The 22,223-nt window shown below is 40.5% G+C and overlaps 2 protein-coding genes across 6 annotated transcripts in view; both read left to right on the top strand.

Annotated features, from left to right (window-relative positions):
* Positions 1-7,861, top strand: part of LOC126763579 (epidermal growth factor receptor kinase substrate 8) — a 37,980-nt gene extending 30,119 nt beyond the window's left edge. For 4 of the 5 annotated variants that reach the window (XM_050481237.1, XM_050481222.1, XM_050481230.1 and 1 more), the window contains exons 6-7: positions 7,169-7,509; positions 7,576-7,861. In XM_050481237.1, coding sequence (XP_050337194.1) covers positions 7,169-7,509; positions 7,576-7,671 — 437 coding nt within the window. In that variant the 3' untranslated portion in view covers positions 7,672-7,861. The other variant, XM_050481252.1, reaches the window with a different exon arrangement.
* An 8,935-nt stretch (positions 7,862-16,796) lies between these two features.
* Positions 16,797-17,459, top strand: LOC126751464 (uncharacterized). The gene has a single exon (XM_050461752.1). It carries the CDS (start codon positions 16,797-16,799, stop codon positions 17,457-17,459), a length of 663 nt encoding a protein of 220 aa, XP_050317709.1.
* The last annotated feature ends 4,764 nt before the right edge of the window (positions 17,460-22,223 follow it).

Below are 22,223 nucleotides of genomic sequence, written 5' to 3' on the forward strand. Positions count from 1 at the left end.
CCATTCTCGAATATCCTTGAACACACACAAACAATTTCATCAAAATCGGTCCAGCCGTTTAGGAGCAGTTCAATTACAAACACACGGTCAGAAGATTTATATATACATATGTACATATAAAGATGATCAGGGTGACGAAAAAACTTGAAATCCGGTTGACTGTCTGTCCGTTCATCCGTGCAAGCTGTAACCAGAGTAAATATTGAGATAACATGATGAAACTTGGTATGTGGGTTTCTAAGTACAAAAAAACTATGAGTTCGTCGTTAACAAAAAACCTATAAAGTGCCATAACTAAGCACTAAATTAAGATATAAAACTGTAATTTGGCACAGGGGATCTAATAAGTTTAATGTATATATGTATCTCCTAAACTACTAAAGCAATTACAACCAAATTTGTTGAGCGCCAAATATTATTAGGACTTCTACGACAGTGTGGAAATGGATGAAATCGGAAGATAACTCCGCTTACTTTCCATATAACGGTAATGTTAAAAACTACTAAAAGCGCTATAAACCAATGGGGCAATTCACAATCTGTGAACTGCCCTAATAAGTAAATATGCCAGAGACAATAAATTTCACCTTTGAGATTGTATGAGAAGGCTTTATGAAAGCCGGTGTGAAAATTGGACGATGGGCGTGGAACCGACAACTTTTTGGTGAAATCATATATCCGAGATCCAAGCAAACCTATACCTCTCATATTCCTATCTCCATGTGCGAAAATGAGCGAAATCAGACTTCACCCACCCCTACTTCCCATATAACGCAATTTTAAATTCCACTTGATTCTTTCACTTTCTAGTACACAAGTCAAGAAGTAATTAATATAACGGGGTACAATTTTGCACTAATAATTCCTTCATAGTATGCCACCTTATGACCAAAAATTTTGCAAATCCAATAAAACTGTTCATGCCCATAGGTACCGAACATGTGGACCCCAGTATCTATAGTTGACTTCTGACCGAAAACATCGGTTAATGTGTGAGATATACAATTGAAACTCAGACAGAAACCTTTTCTGACAATAGCATTTGTGTATGAAAAATGAGTTAAATCGGGTCAATACTTCCCTGAGCCCCCATATACCTAATAAAAGGATTCGAACTTCCGAGTAATTTATGCTAAATATATTGGCCGATATTTGAGTTATCTCAATGAAAATTTCAGAACATGTTTTACTCATAATACTTTTTGCATAAAATATGTATATACAACTAGGCAAAAACTATATGAGGTACCGTAATGAAATCCAGGGAGCATTTTTTTAGTATGTGTATTATAATAGTTAATAGATAAAATTGGGTCGATACTACTCCAACTCACATATACTACAAATAATGATTTTCGTTTCTCTGACAAATCTTATGACGAATTTGTCGGTCAGTGTATAAGTTATATGGAATATGCCGTTTTACATCTTAATGCATTTCCCTGGCGTTGATTGTTGCAAGTTGCATGAGAATAAAATGTTCGGTCATACCCGAACTTAGCCCTTTCTTACATGTTTAATTTAATTTTATGCTCATCTAAACTTTGAAAATACTAAAAATACTATGTCCCTATAGATATGACAAAGTTTTCCAATATAGTCCTTAAAATGTTGTCCATTGCTCGTTGGAATATTTCAGGAGCATTTTTCAAACCAAACGGCATTCTTAAAAATTCATATTTCCCATTGTTTACTCATAATGGCGTTTTTTCAACATCTTAATTTTTCATTAAGATTTGATGGAAGCACGATTCTAAGTCGAGTGTTAAAGAATAACTTGACTTCCCTTAATTTGATAAAATTATATTAAAATCTGGTAATGAGTACCATCCGCAATAGTGATTTCATTAATTTTTTTTTTAATCGACAACCAACTAAGTTTACTTGTACCATCATCATTAATTCCCTTCTTAAGGACAATCCAGATAGGTGAATTGTACGAACTCTTGCTTGCTCTGACAATTCTATTATCCAAAAGTTTTTGACTTCTTCATTAAAGAAATTGTTTTAGTCAATTGGTATGGATATTGTTTACTCCAAACAGGTGAGTCTGTTGTTATACGAATTTCAGCTCTTAAAACTGTTCGAAATGGTAAAATGGTATTTATTTTTGAATGAATATTATTAAATTAAGAAAATAGTAAATTGTTTAATATATTACTTTATTCAACTTCCTTTCGTTTTCATTTCCTTTTTTATTTTCATCACCTTTTTGTAAATGAACTCTCAATCAACTCTTCTAAATTTAAAGAAATGTAATGTCTTCGGCTGGCGCAGTAGAACGTTTTTGTTCCACAATTTTAATATTTTCTTTTTGATATTGCCGTTAATTTAGGCGGCTGGCGCTATAGATATTTTTTATTTTTCAATTTGATTTTTATTTTTAATATTTCCGGTACATATTTTCTTCGACTGACGCTTTATGATTTGTTTGTTAAAGTATATTCATTTACTTTTTTAGTTTATCATTAAAATTAATAAAGTAAATATATATGTCCTTTTTTATGGATTAATAGTCCTTTTTCGAAGTAAATTTTTAAAAGATTGCAACCTACTAAGATATTTGTTTGTAGATTCTCTATTTTATAGAAGCATTCTTTAATATTGAATATTTCTGCCTCTTATTAATTAGTTATGGAAGTGAATCCGTTAATAGTTTCTATTATTTTATTTATTGTTAACTCCTTTCGATTCTCTATTATATTTGGTGTTCAGTAACATTTAGTTGCACCGGTGACTAACATTTGCCTCTTGTATGGTGATATAGGGTAGATTGGGCGCTCGTCAAAAACATCACATTAATTATTAGGTTATTAACCCTTTAAACCTTAGGGTTTGGTTGGAGACTAAACTGTTCGCTGTAATTTGCACATTTATCGCCTTGTTGTTGTCTCGAAAAAGTATTACTAAATTATGTCCATTCCTTTGTTGGTAAGAAATAGGACCAATCTATTCGTCCATAGGATCGGGACTTTTGAAGTTCATATTGGGATTCCTATTGAAACCTCGATTGAAATTTGTGTTGGGGTTTGTTGTGATTGAATCGTAAATTATTTTGTTGCTTTATATTTCTTGTATTATTTTCTCTTTGATTCCTAGTGAATTGTAGAGAGAAATTAGTTCCATTTCTTAAGCCTTTGCTAATGCTTTTTTAATATAAGACAAAGGTGCATTGAGACCAGTTATAAATACTATATATAAATTATAAATACTCTTAATGCATTTTGTCTATTTTTGTTGTTCAGTTCATTTGTCATTGTGGTCTTGGAACCGTAGGTCATGTTGGCTTCATTTATTAGTAACGTAAGTTTTCGATTAACCTAGTTATAGTAATCAATTAAAGTCATTGAACTTTGTCGCAAAACACTAACCTCTAATATTTGCGGCTCCTCGTATTCGTATATACTGTATAAACTCATGGTGTTGTTTGCAACTTATCGCCAACTAACTATAATTCCCTGTGAATTCTGGCAGGGATTTTATTATCTCTCGGTTGCGAATTCAGTAATCCCATTTGTTTGTGTTAAGTTATTTAATGTTTGTTTGAGAGTATTTAGTATTTCTTCTTTCAAATTTGCTTTATTCTGCTGTAAGCCTAGCTATCTATTCCTCACTATTATGGTTTCTTACTATAAGTTATAAACCTAGCTATCAGTTCTTCACTAGTTTAGTTTCTTACTGCCATTTTATTGAATTGTTTGCTTAAACTGTACAGGTTTTCAAAAAGAATTTTGTTACTGTTTGTTTTATATATTTTTTAATAGTGTTATAAATTAAACCTTATTCAAAAGGATAATTCAACATTTGAAATTTTTTTAATTTTTAATATATATACATACTTATATATTTAATATATATAATATTTATCTATTAATATTTTACCTTTTACATTTGTAGTTTTTAGCCTTTTCGCACTGGTTTCTATCTTTTTCGTACGTCGATCTTAATTTATTCCTCAATATCTAGGCCGTCCCCATTAACGTTATTCCTCTTGGCCCCAATACACTTGTGCCAACGTTTTTTCCAATCCTCGATGTCAAAGTCAATTTCCAGAATGTTCAAGTCAATTTCCGGAACATCCTTCAAAATGCTTAGCTATTACCGTTTAATGTAATCCATTGGAAGTTACACGGAGCTAAATCAGGCGAATACGCTAGTTGCGACCCGATATTGGTTGAAAATTTGACGAAAACCTCACGAAGAATCAATTCAGTATGCGACGACGCACAACCAAGAACTCTCGGCCCGTAATTCCGACCTTTTTTTACGAATATCTTCGCGCAAATGACGCGTAACACTTAAATTGCATTCCTTGTTGACAGTCTGGACGGTTGGAAGGAATTTGGAATGCACCACAACTCGATAATCGAAGAAAACTGTCAACATAACCCCGATTGTTGATCTGCCTTGACTTGATCGTATGTTTCTGGGTCATAACCATAGATCCAAGACTAATCGCCGAATGCCAAACTTTCAAAATGGTTTTCATTGATCCTTCCGATATTCCAACGATGCCAGTAAGATCTCGCCAGTGGATTCTCAAGCACCAATTCTCATTATTTTACGTGTTGATCATCAGTTGATATTGATGGCCGTCCTGGATGTGGTTCGTCGAATATTCTTTGAATAATTTCTCTCGTTCTCGACCTTCTTTGAATAATTTGTATCAATCAAAAACACTTGTTCGCGACAAGCAATTATCACCGAAGGCCTTTACCAACATTCTGAACATTTCGGCTCCAGAAATTTGATTCCGCAACTAAAATTTAATGGAACTTTTGTGTTGAATAATTTCACTCATCGTGAAAATCGCCGAATGCACTTTGTGTACGAAAGACAAGTGTGTACTAAACATTAATGATTATTATGCCTGACATTTGGCAGAGATGTCACTGACAGTCACACTAGAAATAAAATATTTCGACGAATGGGTTTTCGTGCGAAATTTAAATTATTTAAGTCCAAAAAATTTTTGCCTACAGTACTATATTGCCGTTAATTTAAGTAAAAGAGCTGTCACTTTGTAAATCGCGTTTTTTATATATAATACTAAAGTGCGCTTATTCGCAACTTAAATAAATATGAAGTCTTAGTCAGCCGCGGATAAAGCGCATTGTGTGGTCTGCAGATGCAGTTAATTGTTTACATTTGCCGTTAGCCAGCTGTGTCAAGGCTCGGGTTAACTTACATACCAAATTTTCTAACTTCCGCTTGTCTTTTGCCGTATATATAAGTAGATCAATCAATTAAATGACTTATTAAAATATTGCAAATAGTGCACTTTATAATTTAATGCCGAAAATATGTGAAACCGGTAATCGAATTATTCCAGTTTCCATATACCACTTATTTTGTTTTGGTTATTCTAATAGACTTTATACTGAATATATCAGGGCATCGTAACCGACATAGTGATTTCAGAAATTCCAGCTAAGCTTAAACCTCCTATGTTGGTCAATATGTAGGATGTTTTATTGAAAATAAGTGCAGAAGTTTTCTTAAACAAAAATTTAAAGCTTGTATAAACAGAAATGTTCTAAACCTCATATCATATTATACTACTTATTTATGTAGTTTATTAGACTGATACTTGTATAACATTTTAAACACGGCGAAAAAATTAGAAACAAACAAAGTAACTCCTTTACAAGATACCAAATTTGTTTGTATTCATTCTGTCTTTCGAAATATCGCATGTTGAATTGTTGAGCATCATTTTTTTGTATAAAGGTTCGCAAAATCTGCCACGAGCAAAGCTTTTTATACTCTCGCAACAAAGTTGCTAAGGAGAGTATTATAGTTTTGTTCACATAACGGTTGTTTGTAAGTCCTAAAACTAAAAGAGTCAGATATAGGGTTATATATACCAAAGTGATCAGGGTGACGAGTAGAGTTGAAATCCGGATGTCTGTCTGTCCGTCCGTCTGTCCGTCCGTCCGTACAAGCTGTAACTTGAGTGAAAATTGAGATATCATTATGAAACTTGGTACACGTATTTCTTGGCTCCATAAGAAGGTTAAGTTCGAAGATGGGTAAAATCGGCCCACTGCCACGACCACAAAATGGCGAAAACCGAAAATCTATAATCAAATTTGGCACAAAGGATCGCATTAGAGAGGGGCATATTTGGACGTAAGCTTTTTGGAAAAGTGGGCGTGGCTCCGCCCCCTGCTAAGTTTTTTGTACATATCTCGGAAACTACTATAGCTATGTCAACCAAACTCTATGGAGTCGTTTCCTTCAGGAATTTCCATATACAGTTCAAAAATGAAAAAAATCGGATAACAACCACGCCCACCTCCCATACAAAGGTTATGTTGAAAATCACTTTAAGTGCGTTAACCGACTAACAAAAAACGTCAGAAACACTAAATTTTACGGAAGAAATGGAAGAAGGAAGCTGCACCCAGGCTTTTTTAAAAATTGAAAAAGGGCGTGGCGTCGCCCACTTATGGACCAAAAACCATATCTCGGGAACTACTATACCGATTTCAATGAAATTCGGTATGTAATATTTTCTTAACACCCTGATGACATGTACGAAATATGGGTGCAATCGGTTCACAACCACGCCTTCTTCCAATATAACGCTAATTTAAATTCCATCTGATGCCTTCTCTGTATAATATATATGTACATTAGGAACCAATGATGATAGCGGAATAAAACTTTACACAAATACGGTATTTGAAAAAATATGTAAATGACGCATAATGAAATCTCGATTATCAGTTTATCATCATAAAATGTTCGGTGACACCCGAACTTAGCTCTTCCTTACTTGTTAATATTAAGGTTTACGAACATCTGAACAGCGGGTGGTGGAGAACTTCTATTTTCAAGAATATTCTGATAAGTTAGAGTACGTTCAAAGAGTTCTGTTTTTACCTTTAAGAAAGACCTTAGTATATTTCCTGACTTTTAATTTAATTTTTTCGCTTCATTTGATTTTTCATATTCAAACTGTACTAGCTCTTAATACTTACATAAGTAACGTTAAATCTATTATCTCTTATACGTTCTGTTATAAATTTTAACTGAAAATAGCTTTGATAACGATATATTTACTTATAGGTTTACTCAATCATAATTTAAATATACATTACACAATGTCTAAGTTCTAAGTGCTATGCGAATATTAATATTTGATTTTTACTATATACGGAAGCTATGAGAGCTCGCAATGACACTGAGGCCAATGACGAGCTATTTTTGCTGCAAGGGTCAATTAATGAGGAATTGAGAAATACACTATATCAGAGAGAACGACGCAAGGATTTAGAAATATTAACAACGCCTAATATATACATAAACCAGTATTCGTCACCCAAGGAAGTAGAGGAATGGCTGCGTGCTAAAGGTTTCCCAAATAGCATTGTATCCAAGTTGTGCAAATTAAATGGGGAGGAATTATTTGCATTATCACCCCATGTTATCGAGGGATATTTTGGCCAAAAAGAGAGTAGACGTTTAATTTCTCAAATAGTACTTCAGAAGAACATCTGTGAAGTGAGTTAGACAAATCAATTTCTTGTTTATGCGATTTTAAATGTCCATTATATCCTTTTTTTATAGTATAAAACAGTTCGTTCTTCCGAGCTATCGGCGAAATTGGCGAAAGCCCGTCAAAAAGCGGACCAACAACGCAACGATCCAAATGAAGTATTCTAATTAGAAGGATTGTTTTATACATTTTCCGGCGTTTAACCCTTTCGGGGCTTCTTTTTTGTTTTTGGTTTTAAAAATCTATTTTTTAGTTTTTTTATAAACTTAATCCCACTTTATGAATAATCAAAACTAATTTTTTAACATTTAAAGGAAAAAAGAATAAAATATATAAGTTTTTAATTCAGTTTTAAAATTGTTGTTTTTATTGGATTAAAATTATATTTTTTAACCTTTATGTGTTAGGGATTGTAAACTTACGTTGGCGGTCGGAAGTCTACATTTGTAGCAATTACGAATTTGTATAGAAAACTATGTCAACATATGAACAAAAACACTGGCACGAAGAGTTTTATACTCGAATGCATATTTATTATATAATATACTAGCTGTTACCCTGTGTTTTTCGCTACACCTAAATCGACTAAAACTCTTAAGAGTTTTTACTTTGTGTTTTATTTATTGTTGTAAAACTGTTACTTATTTATAAAACATTTATAAAACATATTGGTATACAACATTTTTGGTTTTTCCACCTGGCGCGTAAATGAATAAGCACCTTGGTGTTCCCACTCTCGAGCATGCGACGAACAATTGGCCGTGGGAGAAGCACGGTTCTTCCAAATTGACGCCGCACACTTGAAACGTTTGCCCTTGCGATTTTTTGATGGTCATCGCAAAGCCAAGACGTACTGGGAACTGCAAGCGCTTAAATTCAAACGGCATGTCCGTTGGAATCATGGGAATGCGTGGTAAGAGTACAACTTCGCCTGCTGCCTTGCCATTTAGTATTGTTGCTTCAATCAAATTTGGCCACAATTTTTTGACTGAAAGTCTTGTGCCATTACACAAAGTCGGTGGCTTCAGATTTCGTAGAAGTATAATGGGTCAACCGACTTTCAGAACCGAACGATGCGGTGGCAGACCGGGGGGATCCAAAGAATTCAAGAATTCAGTTGGATAATTGACTACTTCATCTTGATTCAAAACGCTATCAATCGATGTATATGTTGTAGCTTCTCCTGTCAGTTTTTCTTGAATGGCAAAATTGGTTTCGTTGACGTGTACATTTTTCGGTGCCAATATTGCGCGTCCACTTAAATAATCGTGGCGTTGATAGTGTTGAACAATATTCGAAAATACACTTTCAATCAATTCTTCTTTCGATTGTAAAAGTGTACAAAGGTTGTTCGGCAATGTGATCAAACCGGTATCATCGATTGGTATTTTGCCTTCGCCAATGTCCAACAACTGCTTCGAAAACGCCGCTGCGGATCGATAATTTTGCAATTGGACTCGCATGTAGATGGTAAGAGTCAGCCTTTGAACATGTCTCCACAAAACTGAAGATTTTAAACATGCGTTTATTTCGTCGGCAGGAGTTGATCGAGGAATGATTGACAAAGTTTGCCGAAAATCGTCGGATAATAAGACTAATGCTCCGCCAAAAAGTTGTTGCTTTTTTCGTAAATCTTGCATTGTTCTATTGAATGCTTCTAATGACTTTTTGTTAACCATTGGGCACTCATCCCATAGAACTATTCCAGCTCCTCGCAAAACTTTTGCCATTGTTGAATTCCTCGATATGTTGCCGTTGGTGTTTCAACGACTTGGATGTTCAACGGTAATGTCAACGCAGAATGTGCTGTTCGGCCGCCATCAAGTAGAGTAGCAGCGATGCCTGACGAAGCAATTGCCAGCGCAATTTTCTGCTGTGACCGTATAGTAGCAAGAATCAAAGAGATCAGAAACGTTTTCCCTGTACCACCGGGCGCATCCAGAAAGTAGAATCCACCGGCGTTATTGTCAACCGCTCGTATAATCTTATCATAAGCATTTTTCTGCTGAATATTCAATTTGGTAATGTTAGCTTGTATGAAAGCACGCAATTCATTGCAATCGTATTGTTGTTCACGTTGAAGCTCATGGTCAATGACTGGGCGCAGTAATGCCAAGTTGCGCTAATGCCTTATTCGCAATTGTAAGGCACAGATCTTCAACCAATATCAAAGCAGAATTATACATTTGTAATGTATATAGCAAGTCTGCGTCCGATGCTCGATTACGCGCCAAAATTAATAAGTCCTCGGTCATGCAGTCTTTGTACTTATTCCACAGTTCTTGCGGATTTCACGGAAGGCATGTAGATATTATTATGGCGAATAGTACGCGTATTTGTTTTGGATGAGATGTGAGTGATGCGTCATGAAGTGCGGTGTCCCAATGCATATCATCTTCTAACAAATGCAATCGCTGACATGCTTCACGATACGTCGCACACAACTGACCGTCAACAGTTTTCAAATCATCAAATGATCTTGGTCCGCGCACGTTGACTAATAGCAGACGCAAATAGAAACATTCGGCGTTGTTCGGATGGATGGTGTAAATGCGTCTTATGGCATCGGTTTTACGGACATTTGGATAACCGTCAACACGCTCTCCTTGCTTTCGCCGTTGAAATGTTTTCGATGATGGATTCCAATTGAAATATTGTGGTATTTCGGAATATAGCAATGTTCTTGCAATTTCATCGTTTTCACACAACTCGAAAAAGGTAGTTAGTGTTGTCCCCGGTGGTCGTGCTAGAGTATGCATATTTGAAGTACATAAATAAAAATGGAAAAATTAACCTAAAACTACATCTTAAACTATGTATTTTGCCCTCACACGCATATGCAATAAGACCCACCAACAGTGTGATGTAAAACCAACAGTTTATTTGCAAACCGCATGAAAGCACTTACGAAACAATAACAATACTCACTTGCTTTGTGTGTGTTGCACGGTCAGCAGAAAAACACAAAATCGGTTCGAATAAATGTAGCAAATCGATGTAATTAAATCTGGAAAAAACACACAATGTTGAAACACTTTTTTTTTACACACACCGCGCATTTTCAAGCGACAATCGAACCGCATGGCATCACATACGAAACAACAACAATACTCACTTGCTTTGTGTTGTACGCAGAATGTTAATCACGTTGAAATCTGAGAAAAATACACACAATGTTGAAATATTTTTTTTTGATACACTCAGTGCGGCGGAACACTTACGTTCTGTATGTCTTGTCTGCTTGACAGTCATCCATAGAAAGAACGAATGACAGGCAAAAACGATCAACATGCGATGTCAATGTTTTTTATTAATTGTAAACATCCGCCAGTTGTTTCTGTTTATTAGTAAAAGGCATTTGACAGGACTGCCAATCTTGCGCGGCAAAACATTATTTCATGAGAATTTGTATAGGCGGGATGTAACATTTTTTTTTGTTTTTTTTTTTTTTTGCAAAACGTGCAATGTTACACACATTATATTTCTTATGTGCACCCTCCAAACAGACCCCAATCACCCCTGAAAATTTCATTGAAATCGGGCAAGCCGTCTAGGAGGAGTATGCGAACAGGAAGTTTTGCCACTTAATTTTATATACAGTACCTGTCCAATAAATTACGAACGAACAAAAAAATTATCCGGAGTTCTAACGTTAATCATTAATAAAAACATAAATACATATTTGGCGTATTTAAAAAAAAAATTATTTTTTATATGCTCTATACATTAAACTTAAATTATCATATTTTTGTATTGAATCATATTCAATATTATTAAATTATATTAAAAATATTAAATTTTTGTTTTCGTTCGTAATTTATTGGACAAGTACTGTATAGTTAAGTTGAAAATGTTTAAATATCATTCATGGTACAACATTTACCCAAAGTATATGTTGTGGCATGTGTATCACATACAGGTTTTTTACACCAACTGCAAATCTTGCATGTGGTTTTACGCTTTCCATCTTCACAATTTTGACAACGAACAGGGTGCATAGGTTGAAATTCGTTTGAAAAATCAGGCAAGTGGTTCGCAATAGTGCCGGAAACAGCAGAACTACCGTGTGCCATTTCAATAGCCAGGCGTGTTGGAGCATTGCCTAATACCCTTGGATTTTCAGAGCGCTGTTCTATTGCTGGCATGAAAAGCTGTTTTGCAAGGCATCGCAGGAACTTTCGTCGTTTGTCTGTTTGTTGGATATGGTCGTTGGTTTCCGAATATATAATAAATCCGGCTAGAGCGCTTATATCTAGCATGTTAAAAAACATTGCTAAAGGCCAACGCGAAGTTTTCCGTTTAGTGGAATATACAGGAAGCATTTTGTCCATTGCATCGACGCCTCCTTTGGTAGCGTTGTAGTCAAGGATATACTGTGGCTTGTTTTTCTCCTCAGGTACAATAGCATTTGTCAAGGGCGTACTGGAAAGTAGTATAACAGCTTTTCCCTTTTTTGGCACTTAAGATACCAACGCAAATTTTGATTCGAGAAAACCAAAAATTGTTGACTGTTCTGCTCGTTTGCGGTCTGCTTTCATTTCATTTGGCACAAATGTTTTGTTTTGACGAACAGTACCAAAAAGAGAGAGCCCTTTCGACATCAAATGCCTAGCCAGATTCAATGAAGTAAAAAAGTTATCACAGATTATGGTTCTTCCGGTGTTTTGCCGAGGGTAAACCAGGAGGAGGATGGAGTCATCTGTAAAAGTTCACGCAAGTGAGGAAAGTTCTCTGATCGCCATTCACTTGGGAGTGGCCAGAAACGATTCTTTTACACATGGCTCTAGCAGCTCACTACTTCCGGTCTTTGATCAAGTATCCTCTGGGTAGCCTAAGAACATCCGTTCGAAGGCGAGCTAATGTGAGAAGGCGAAACATCCCTTACATAGGGTTGTGCGCTGGGTTTGGGACCCGCCACGTAAAAAGCTCACCCCAATGAAAAACCAACAGCAGCCTCGGATGAGAGACCTCCCTTTTGATGACGACCATGGCAAACGAAATAAGGACTACGATTTGAGGGCATGCACCTGGAATGTCCGGACCCTTAATTGGCAAGGTGCCGCTGCCCAGCTGGTTGATGTCCTCGCAAAAATAAAGGCTGACATCACCGCCGTCCAAGAAATGCGATGGACGGGACAAGGACAGAGACGAGTAGGTCCTTGTGACATTTACTACAGTGGCCATATAAAGAAGCGCAAGTTTGGTGTTGGATTCGTGGTGGGAGAGAGACTCCGTCGCCGAGTACTATCATTCACTCCGGTGAATGAACGTTTAGCCACAATCCGCATCAAAGCGAGGTTCTTCAACATATCGCTGATCTGCGCCCACGCCCCGACGGAAGAGAAGGACGATGTGACCAAAGATGTCTTTTATGAGTGCTTGGAGCGCACTTATGAGAGCTGCCTCCGCCACGATGTCAAAATCGTGCTTGGCGACTTTAACGCCAGGGTGAGTAATGAAGGTATCTTTGGCACTACGGTCGGTACATTCAGTCTCCACGACGAAACATCCCCAAATGGGTTGAGGCTGATCGACTTCGCCGGGGCCTGAAATATGCTCATCTGTGGTCCTAGATTCCAGCATAAGAAGATTCATCAAGCTATCTGGCTGTCTCCGGATCGAAAAACTACCAACCAGATCGATCATGTTGTAATAGACGGAAGACACGTCTCCAGTGTTTTAGATGTGCGTGCGCTCCGAGGTCCTACATCGATTCGGACCACTATCTTGTTGCAGCCAAGATTCGCACCCGCCTCTGTGCAGCAAAAAACGCACGCCAACAAACACAAGGAAGGTTTGACGTCGAGAAGCTGCAATCACAACAGACAGCCGAACGATTTTCTACTCGGCTGGCACTCCTGCTCTCTGAGAGCACTGGTCAACAACTCGGTATAAGGGAACTGTGGGACGGCATTTCAAACTCCTTACGTACAGCTGCAACCGAAACCATTAGTTTTCGGAAAGTGCAAAAGAACAGCTGGTACGATGAGGAGTGCCGTGTCGCAGCGGAGAGAAAACAGGCTGCCTACCTCGCAACGTTACGATCGACCACAACACGTGCTGGATGGGATAGATACCGAGAGTTGAAGAGGGAAGCGAGACGCATTTTTAGACAGAAGAAGAAAGAGGCCGAAATGCGTGAGTATGAAGAGCTTGATAAGCTGGCTGACAAGGGTAATGCTCGAAAATTCTACGGAAAAATGCGGCGGCTTACAGAAGGTTTCAAGACCGGAGCATACTCTTGTAGAACCCCCAAAGGTGATCTAGTGACCGATGCCTAGAGCATACTTACATTATTGAGGGAACACTTCTCCAGCCTGCTGAATGGCAGTGAATGCACAACGCCAGGAGAAGGCGAACCCGATTCTCCAATCGACGACGATAGAGCAGACGTTCCATTGCCCGACCATGAAGAAGTTCGAATAGCAATTGCCCGCCTGAAGAACAACAAAGCGGTGGGTGCCGACGGATTGCCGGCCGAGCTATTCAAATACGGCGGCGAAGAACTGATAAGGAGCATGCATCAGCTTCTTTGTAAGATATGGTCGGACGAAAGCATGCCCAACGATTGGAATTTAAGTGTGCTATGCCCAATCCATAAAAAAGGAGACCCCACAATCTGCGCCAACTACCGTGGGATTAGCCTCCTCAACATCGCATATAAGGTTCTATCGAGCATATTGTGTGAATGATTAAAGCCCACCGTCAACAAACTGATTGGACCTTATCAGTGTGGCTTCAGACCTGGCAAATCAACAACCGACCAGATATTCACCATGCGCCAAATCTTGGAAAAGACCCGTGAAAAGAGAATCGACACACACCACCTCTTCGTCGATTTCAAAGCTGCTTTCGACAGCACGAGATGGAGCTGCCTTTATGCCGCGATGTCTGAATTTGGTATCCCCGCAAAACTAATACGGCTGTGTAAACTGACGTTGAGTAACACCAAAAGCTCCGTCAGGATCGGGAAGGACCTCTCCGAGAGAAGGTACCATCTTCTATAAGAGTGTACAGCTGCTGGCGTATGCCGAGGATATTGATATCATCGGCCTCAACACCCGCGCCGTTAGTTCTGCTTTCTCCAGGCTGGACAAGGAAGCACAGAAAATGGGTCTGGCAGTGAACGAGGGCAAAACGAAATATCTCCTGTCATCAAACAAACAGTCGTCGCACTCGCGACTTGGCTCTCACGTCACTGTTGACAACGTCCGGTGTGTTTTACGTGGGCACCTGCTGACGACAGCCTTACTCCACGGCGCTCAAAAGCACAGCGGATCAAATCAATGCGTTGATCAGCGCCCTGAGAATGCAAAGCATTTTCAGTACCAATTGGCAGTGTGGAATGGACACACTAACCACCTTGGTAGGGTTCGAGGCCCATCTAAAACCTCTGCCGTGCTTTGGGTCCGGCACCCGGTTGCAATGCAACTCCACATTCAACTGACAAAGTCAGTTCTTCCCGCGATTTGGGTTTTAACCACAACCACCACGATACTCCCCGAGGGGCCAGTCCGCACGAGCAGGTTGGAGCGAACTCCAAGGGCTCCTCCTCCCCGTGGTACCAGAATTAAGTCTCCGGTCAGACCTCGTAGCCGAAACTACTACCAGTTGAGCTTCCATACGGCTCTGGACTGGTGGCCAGGGGTTGGACCCCATACACACATCCCTAACACACCCCAATCATACAGAAACTAACCCTAACTTCTAGCTAACCGCCTTCGCCGCTTAAATAATTCACGCGCAAACGACCCTAACTGTTCGGTATTCCGACTAGTGGAGATCACACCACTAACATCTAATCGTCCATCCGTCCAGCTAATCCCCATACCACCCAGGTCCCTAATGTCCGAGTACATCAGGCACTCCGCAATTAAATGCGACCAGTTTTCTAAAACTGCCCCACAAAAACACCCCGACGTATCCGATAGGTGCCTCTGATGCAAAAATGCATTCAGAGGCCCATGCCCCGTAAGCAGGAAACCCAGACTCAGACAAAATCTGAAGTCTGGGTTATCCACAACGAACCCCACGTCCCGAATGTACTCGTACGTCACTCGGCCGTTAGGACTATTGTCCCAACGTTCTTGCCACCTACATCTAACCCTATCATCTAGGAGCCTCTTGCTCCCTAGATATCCCTCCCTCTCCACATCATCGTCAGAAATCCAGTCATTCCGCAGCAATGACACACTCAAGCCCCTTCTTAACCTGAATGCAACAGCACGCTGTATGACAATCAGGTCAAGAGGGGGTGCACCTAACAAGACCTGCATCGCATCCGTAGAGACGGTGCGACATACAGGCAAACAAGCAAGCATCATGCAACGCTGGATTGAGAGGAGTTTTTGAGACCCCCAGACAGTCGTGGCTGTCTCCCACCATACAGGGGCTCCATAAGTGGCACAGGCCACAAACAAGCCACGATGGTGCGAACAGCACGACGTCCGAGACCCCAATCGCTCCTCAAAATCCGTCGTATTTTGCCTACAGTTGCCTGCAGTCGCTCCTTTACACTCACCAAGTGTGGAGTAAAACACATCCTTTCACTCATGGTCAGTCCCAGATATTTGACTTGCGTCACATATCTGATGCTGACCCCGTTCACACGGACAATCGGTGGACGACCCGATGACAATCTACCTTTCAGCAGCATTGCCACCGTTTTGTCCATCGATATGTCGACCCCCACTCCTAAACCCCAAGAATTAACGATCTCTAAGAGATCTCCTCCCGCCCGTTCTAGCTCAGACCTCGAGCGACCTTCGACCATAAGAAGAAGGTCGTCCGCATACACACAACATTTACAGAGTGGCTCGAGCTGCCCAAGCAGAGTGTCCATCATAAGGTTCCAAATATATGGACCACAGATGGAACCCTGCGGGCAGCCTCGATCAACTCCGATCTCCACACTCCCATTCATGCCGACAAGAGAGGCCTTTCTGTCCGAAAAATAACTCCGCCAAAGAGAAATTTCCGGACAGCCAAGCTCCTCCAGCCGTTGCACCACTCGATCCCAGCTAAGGTTATCAAACGCCCCCTTGAAGTCAACAAATATGCCGAGGACATATTTGTTGACATTCTCCCTAACGACACTCTGAACATAGAACCACGCATCCTCTATACTGCGTCCTTTCCTGAACCCAAACTGCCTATCCGACCACATACCCCGCGTTAGCTCCTGAAGCCGTTCCACCATGACCCTTTCCAGCACTTTTCCAAGTACTGGAAGGAGACTGATGCCCCGATAAGATCGAGGATCGCTCCTGACCTTATCAGGGGACTTCAGGTAATGCGCTTTGCAGCCGCCACATGGCTGACTGCCCCACCCCCAACAACAACAGCTCCCCATGGAAGAGCCCGCGTTCCCTCTTTATTGCCACTCGCGACACGAGTGACAACTTTCCCAGCGCCCTCCTTTGCGACGCCCACTCCTTTGCCCACCGTACTAGACGGATGGGCAACGCTCCCACTACCGCTACTTCCCTCGTTACGCGACGACCCCGTACGCGCAGCCGCTTTCACGGTGGTGGCCCCTAAGGAACTCCCACCACAACACCCGCTCCCTCCCTGGACACCCCCTACGTTACGCGGCGACCCCGCACGCGCAACCACCTTCTCAGCGGAGGCCACGTTGGCACTCCCGCCACAACTCCCGCTCCCTCCCTCTGTACCCCCTACGTTACGCGGCGACCCAGCACGCGCAACCACCTTCTCGACGGAGGCCACGGTGGCACTCCCGCCACAGCTCTCGCTCCCTCCCTCGCTTCCGTTCTCCTTACGCGGCGACCCCAAACGCGCCTTACTCCGCGGTGGAGACTTTACCGCTCCCGTCGTTTCCCCCTCGCCGCCCGACGTGGAGTCATCCACGACTGTGGAAGCGGCGGATTCTCCGCTTCCAGCGAGGGCCTTCGTCCTCCTCTTCCGTCCAGGAGGTATCTCGCTTCCCAACTAACCCTTCAGTCGGACTGATCCGCTGGCGCTCCCCCTGCGGGTACGGTCCCCCTGCGGGTACGGGGGGACCCCTCCGGGTTCGAGGGGAAACCGAATATACCCGCGGTAAGGCATGCCTGTCGTAAGAGGCGACTAAAATCCTGGCCACCAGTCCAGGGCTGTATGGAGGCTCAACTGGTCGTAGTTTCGGCTACAAGGTCAATACCAAAGACTTTAACCTGGTACCACGGGGAGCAGTAGCCCCTGGAGTTCGCTCCAGTCTGCTCATTGGGTTTGGCCCTTTGTGGAGATTCGTGGTGGCTGTGGTTAAAACCCAAATCGCGGGAAGAACTGACTTGTCAGTCGAATGTGGAGTTGCATTGCAACCGGGTGCCGGACCCAAAGTACGGCAGAGGTTTTAGATGGGCCTCGAGCCCTACCAAGGTGGTTAGTGTGTCCTTACCGCACTGCCAATTGGTACTGAAAATCCTTACCCAATTTTCAGGGCGCTGATCGACGCATTGTATTGATCCGTTGTGCTTTTGAGCACCGTGGAGTTAAGCTTTACATAAGCAGGATCCCACGTAAAACACAATTGACAGTTGATCCGCTGGCGTACCACTAGCGTAGACGGTTCACGGACAGGAAGACTCTGGAGCAGCTGCTCTCCAGGTACGTGCGTCTGTACGCGCTGAAAAGTGCAACCCACGCAAGGGCCCGCTCAATAACAGCGACCACCCAAGCGGTCGATTATGGCGTGCTCGCGGTGGCACAGCCCACAACCCCAACCAGTGGTCGGACTAAGGCCACTCAATTGGCCGCCGGCCGGACAAAGTCCCCGTAACGTCCGAGAGTCGACCGATGTGGCGCTGTACCGAATCGCACCGTGGGCTTAAACGGTAACGCTGTTACGACCGTTAGTCCTTACAGGAGTCGCAATCTCCAACGCTGGACAGACGCTTGCACCCTTAGGGCAATCCTGTCCAGACTCTTCTTGACACCGAACCACTAACCGCCAGATGCTCAGCACAGAACTACTGGCAGGCAGTCCAGTCAGCAAGAGTGCCAACAACACGGAGCTACACTGGAACCGTGCGCGTCACTGTTGACAGTCATAACTGCGAAGTTGTAGATAATTTCGTCTATCTTGGAACCAGCGTAAACACCACCAACAATGTCAGCCTGGAAATCCAACGCAGGATTGCTCTTGCCAACAGGTGCTACTTCGGACTGAGTAAGAAATTGAAAAGTAAAGTCCTCTCTCGACGAACAAAAGCTAAACTCTATAAGTCGCTCTATAATTCCCGTCCTGCTATATGGTGCAGAGGCTTGGGCGATGACAGCAACCGATGAGTCGACGTTGCGAGTTTTCGAGAGAAAAATTCTGCGAAATTCGCATTCGATGGAACGATGAGCTGTACGAGATATACGACGACATTGACATAGTTCAGCAAATTAAAAGACAGCGGCTACGCTAGCTAGGTCATGTTGTCCGGATGGATGAAAACACTCCAGCTCTGAAAGTATTCGACGCAATACCCGCCGGGGGAAGCAGAGGAAGAGGAAGACCTCCACTCCGTTGGAAAGACCAAGTGGAGAAGGACCTGGCTTCGCTTGGAATATCCAATTGGCGCGACGTAGCGAAAAGAAGAAACGACTGGCGCGCTGTTGTTAACTCGGCTATAATCGCGTATGCGGTATCTACGCCAATTAAGAAGAAGAAACCAGTCTTTGCACGGCATTCTCTCCTACATTAGTTGCACGACTAGAATTCGATTCCTTTCCTGTGTAAATCTGGCAGTTGAGAGGATAGAAAGACTTTGCATAGCATGCGAACCTTCCTTGAACCGAGATTTCGGCATTACAGCTTCTATACTCCACAATACATCAATGTCTTCATCGTTAGACTTATTAACACCTGCCAAAAATAAGAGCACAATGCTCTCAATTCAACAATTGTCACTTTATTCCACATTCTCTTTTTTCCGTTGAGGTTTTGTTCATTCCTGTTTTGAAACGTTTTTTCAGCTTTCGCGTTAGTATCAATTAGAACTTGTTCGAACATCGATGGGGTGAAAATCAAATCAAAAACACTTGACTCGATGAGTCTTTTGGTAGCACGAGATGGGCCAACAGCAGTGCCACGAAACACATTATGAGCACTCACTCGAATTGCTTGATTAGGCAGATTGGAAAGCCAGGTAGTGTTGTCTTTTGAAACCAGCGAACCAATACGCTGTTCATTTGCCTCCTCCTCCTCGAAATTCATCTCTTCCTCGTAATCTGCTTCAAACAATACGCCTTCTATCTTTTCATCGGATCGAATATAGTCATCTTCAAGTATCATTTCGTTTTCAGCATCAGATTCTTCGGGATTTATACCATGTGGTACGTAATCATCAATAGAATCATCAAAATCTAGGCCCTCTTCTGCTTCTTCATCTACCTCACTCAATAGATTCTCAATATGGTCTTGAAGCTCTTCGTACCCTAGCCTGTGTTTAAATTTTCTTTTATGTCATCCATATAATGGAAAAAGATACACTTACCGTTTAACGACTCGTTTCGGACGGTTTGCGGCATGTCCAGACATATTTATTGTTGTTTTTCCAAATATTTTAAATTATTATGCACCAAGAAATGCTTGAGAAGCAATGCAAAACTGATCACCACAATATGAATATTGATTATAAATCACTGCAAAAACAATTATTGCTATTGCAAAATACGTTGAAAAGTCAGTAACACAAGCACAGTCTACTTATTCAAAAATCGCATTCAAAACATTAGAGTTGAGTGGAAGAGTGATATGAATTTTCATACATTTTATATGGCGTCTACATTTGTAGACTAACCGCCAGGAGATGGTCATTTTGAAAAGTAGAGTCTGAAAGGTGCTGAAAACTATTTTTTTTACGTGTTAGTGGCCCAAGCTGCTTAGAATTGATTTTTAGAAAACTACTGAAAATTTCGGACCATGTTGTTATGAAATTTTTTTTTATTCAACCTTTTCTGCAAAAATGCTACCGAGCACATAAAGGTTAAACTTAAACATAAGCAAACGCAAAAAACTATAAAAAATAAGAGTTAATTTTAACTAAAACTATAAAAAATAGGAATTCATTGTCAATTTCTGGTTCAAGAGTATGTCTGCATCTGTATAGTTCTTTGAAAAAAAAAGAAATAATATAAAACAAATTCAAATATAGAAATAAATCAATAACTTACCTCACTTTTCATGGTATAATCTAAAGCAATTTCTGGTCCCGTTCGGAATGCAGAGATGAACGTTACATTTTGCACACAAGTATCTGGAATATCCTTTGCATCCTGGTACTTTACATATGGGTTTTACAGGTGTATACTCAGACCAATATTGAATACCATCAAAACGAATCGAACCTGAAGGTGCCCTTTCATATGAAGGTCTTGATTTCGAAGTTGATGGAGTGCTAGAAAGGTCTAAGTCCTCCGATTGCATGGGTCTTCCTCTTTTTCGTGCGACACTTTGAACTGTCGCCAATACCAGCAATCCATCATCTGCATCATTCCGTAACGCTAATAAATCCATTTGATCTTTTTTTCTTATGTTATTACTTTCGTAATCATTGCGATATTCTAACCAAGGGTTGCATACTGCTAAGTCCAGAAAATGGTCGAAAACTCTAAGGGTCCACTTTTTTGTCCGAATAGAAATTCGATACAAAGATAGCAAAAAGTCCATCTTGTCGACTCCTCCCATATATTTATTATACACAGCTATAACGTTAGGCTGTGATACAACAATCTTTTTCTTTTGTTCAGAACAAAATCTGGTGACCTCTTTTGTGTCTTTATCACCATAAATGGACGAAGCCAATTGAACACAGCCTTCATCTAGCCATTTCAAAACGATAATGTTTTGGTTCCTTTCAATGCAATAGTCATAGCTACCTCTTCCTAACTTTTTTAAATCCTTTTCTGGTTTTAGGGGAGCTTTTCCAATTCTGTTTCTTCGTATGCCTGTTGCCCATATTCCCTTTCCTCGCAAACACACATATTAATAAGTTTATAGTGGCAAAATAGTTATCAAAAAATATCTTGTGGTTTTTATTTTCCGGAATAGTTTTACATAAATGAATAACAATATCCGAACAAAAACCTAACTTTGAGTCTCCAACAATTGTGTTTTTTCCCTGGTATATTTCCAGATCATAAACAATTCCATTTGAGCTACATAGGCAAAATATTTTTATTCCACATTTAATAGGCTTTTTAGGCATATACTGCTTCAATCCAGTTTTCGATTTGCATGGAATCATCATTTTATCACAGCAGCAGTTTTCATCTTTCGGAATATCATAAGATTTTTTCAGGAATGTATGTACATATTTATAAGTGGCCGAACTTTAAAAATTTTGTCGGTTGAGGGGGAACTATGCAAAACTTTAGACAAATAGTACGTATTATATGAAACCGTTTTTTTGTCATGTGTTTACGAAAGGCTGGTATTTCAGCAGCACCAGCCCAGTACATTTGTAATCGATGATATCCGATTGTTCCAATAATGATTTTCAATCCTATTAATGTCAGAATCTCTTCTTTTTCAACATTAACAGCGGTTCCACTCTTCATAAATGAGGCTTGATTTGTTGCCTGAACAATAGTGTCAGTAAAATCATATGAAAAGTACTTTAGAAAATATGAAACAGGAGTTTTTACATCTTGCTTTGGATAACTTTCTGAAAATCCTGAGATTGGAGTATTCCATTCTGTCTTTGCCCATCTATATGAAATAATATTTTTG

Source organism: Bactrocera neohumeralis, chromosome 2 (genome assembly GCF_024586455.1).
Source record: "Bactrocera neohumeralis isolate Rockhampton chromosome 2, APGP_CSIRO_Bneo_wtdbg2-racon-allhic-juicebox.fasta_v2, whole genome shotgun sequence".
Classification (NCBI taxonomy): Eukaryota; Metazoa; Arthropoda; class Insecta; order Diptera; family Tephritidae; genus Bactrocera; species Bactrocera neohumeralis.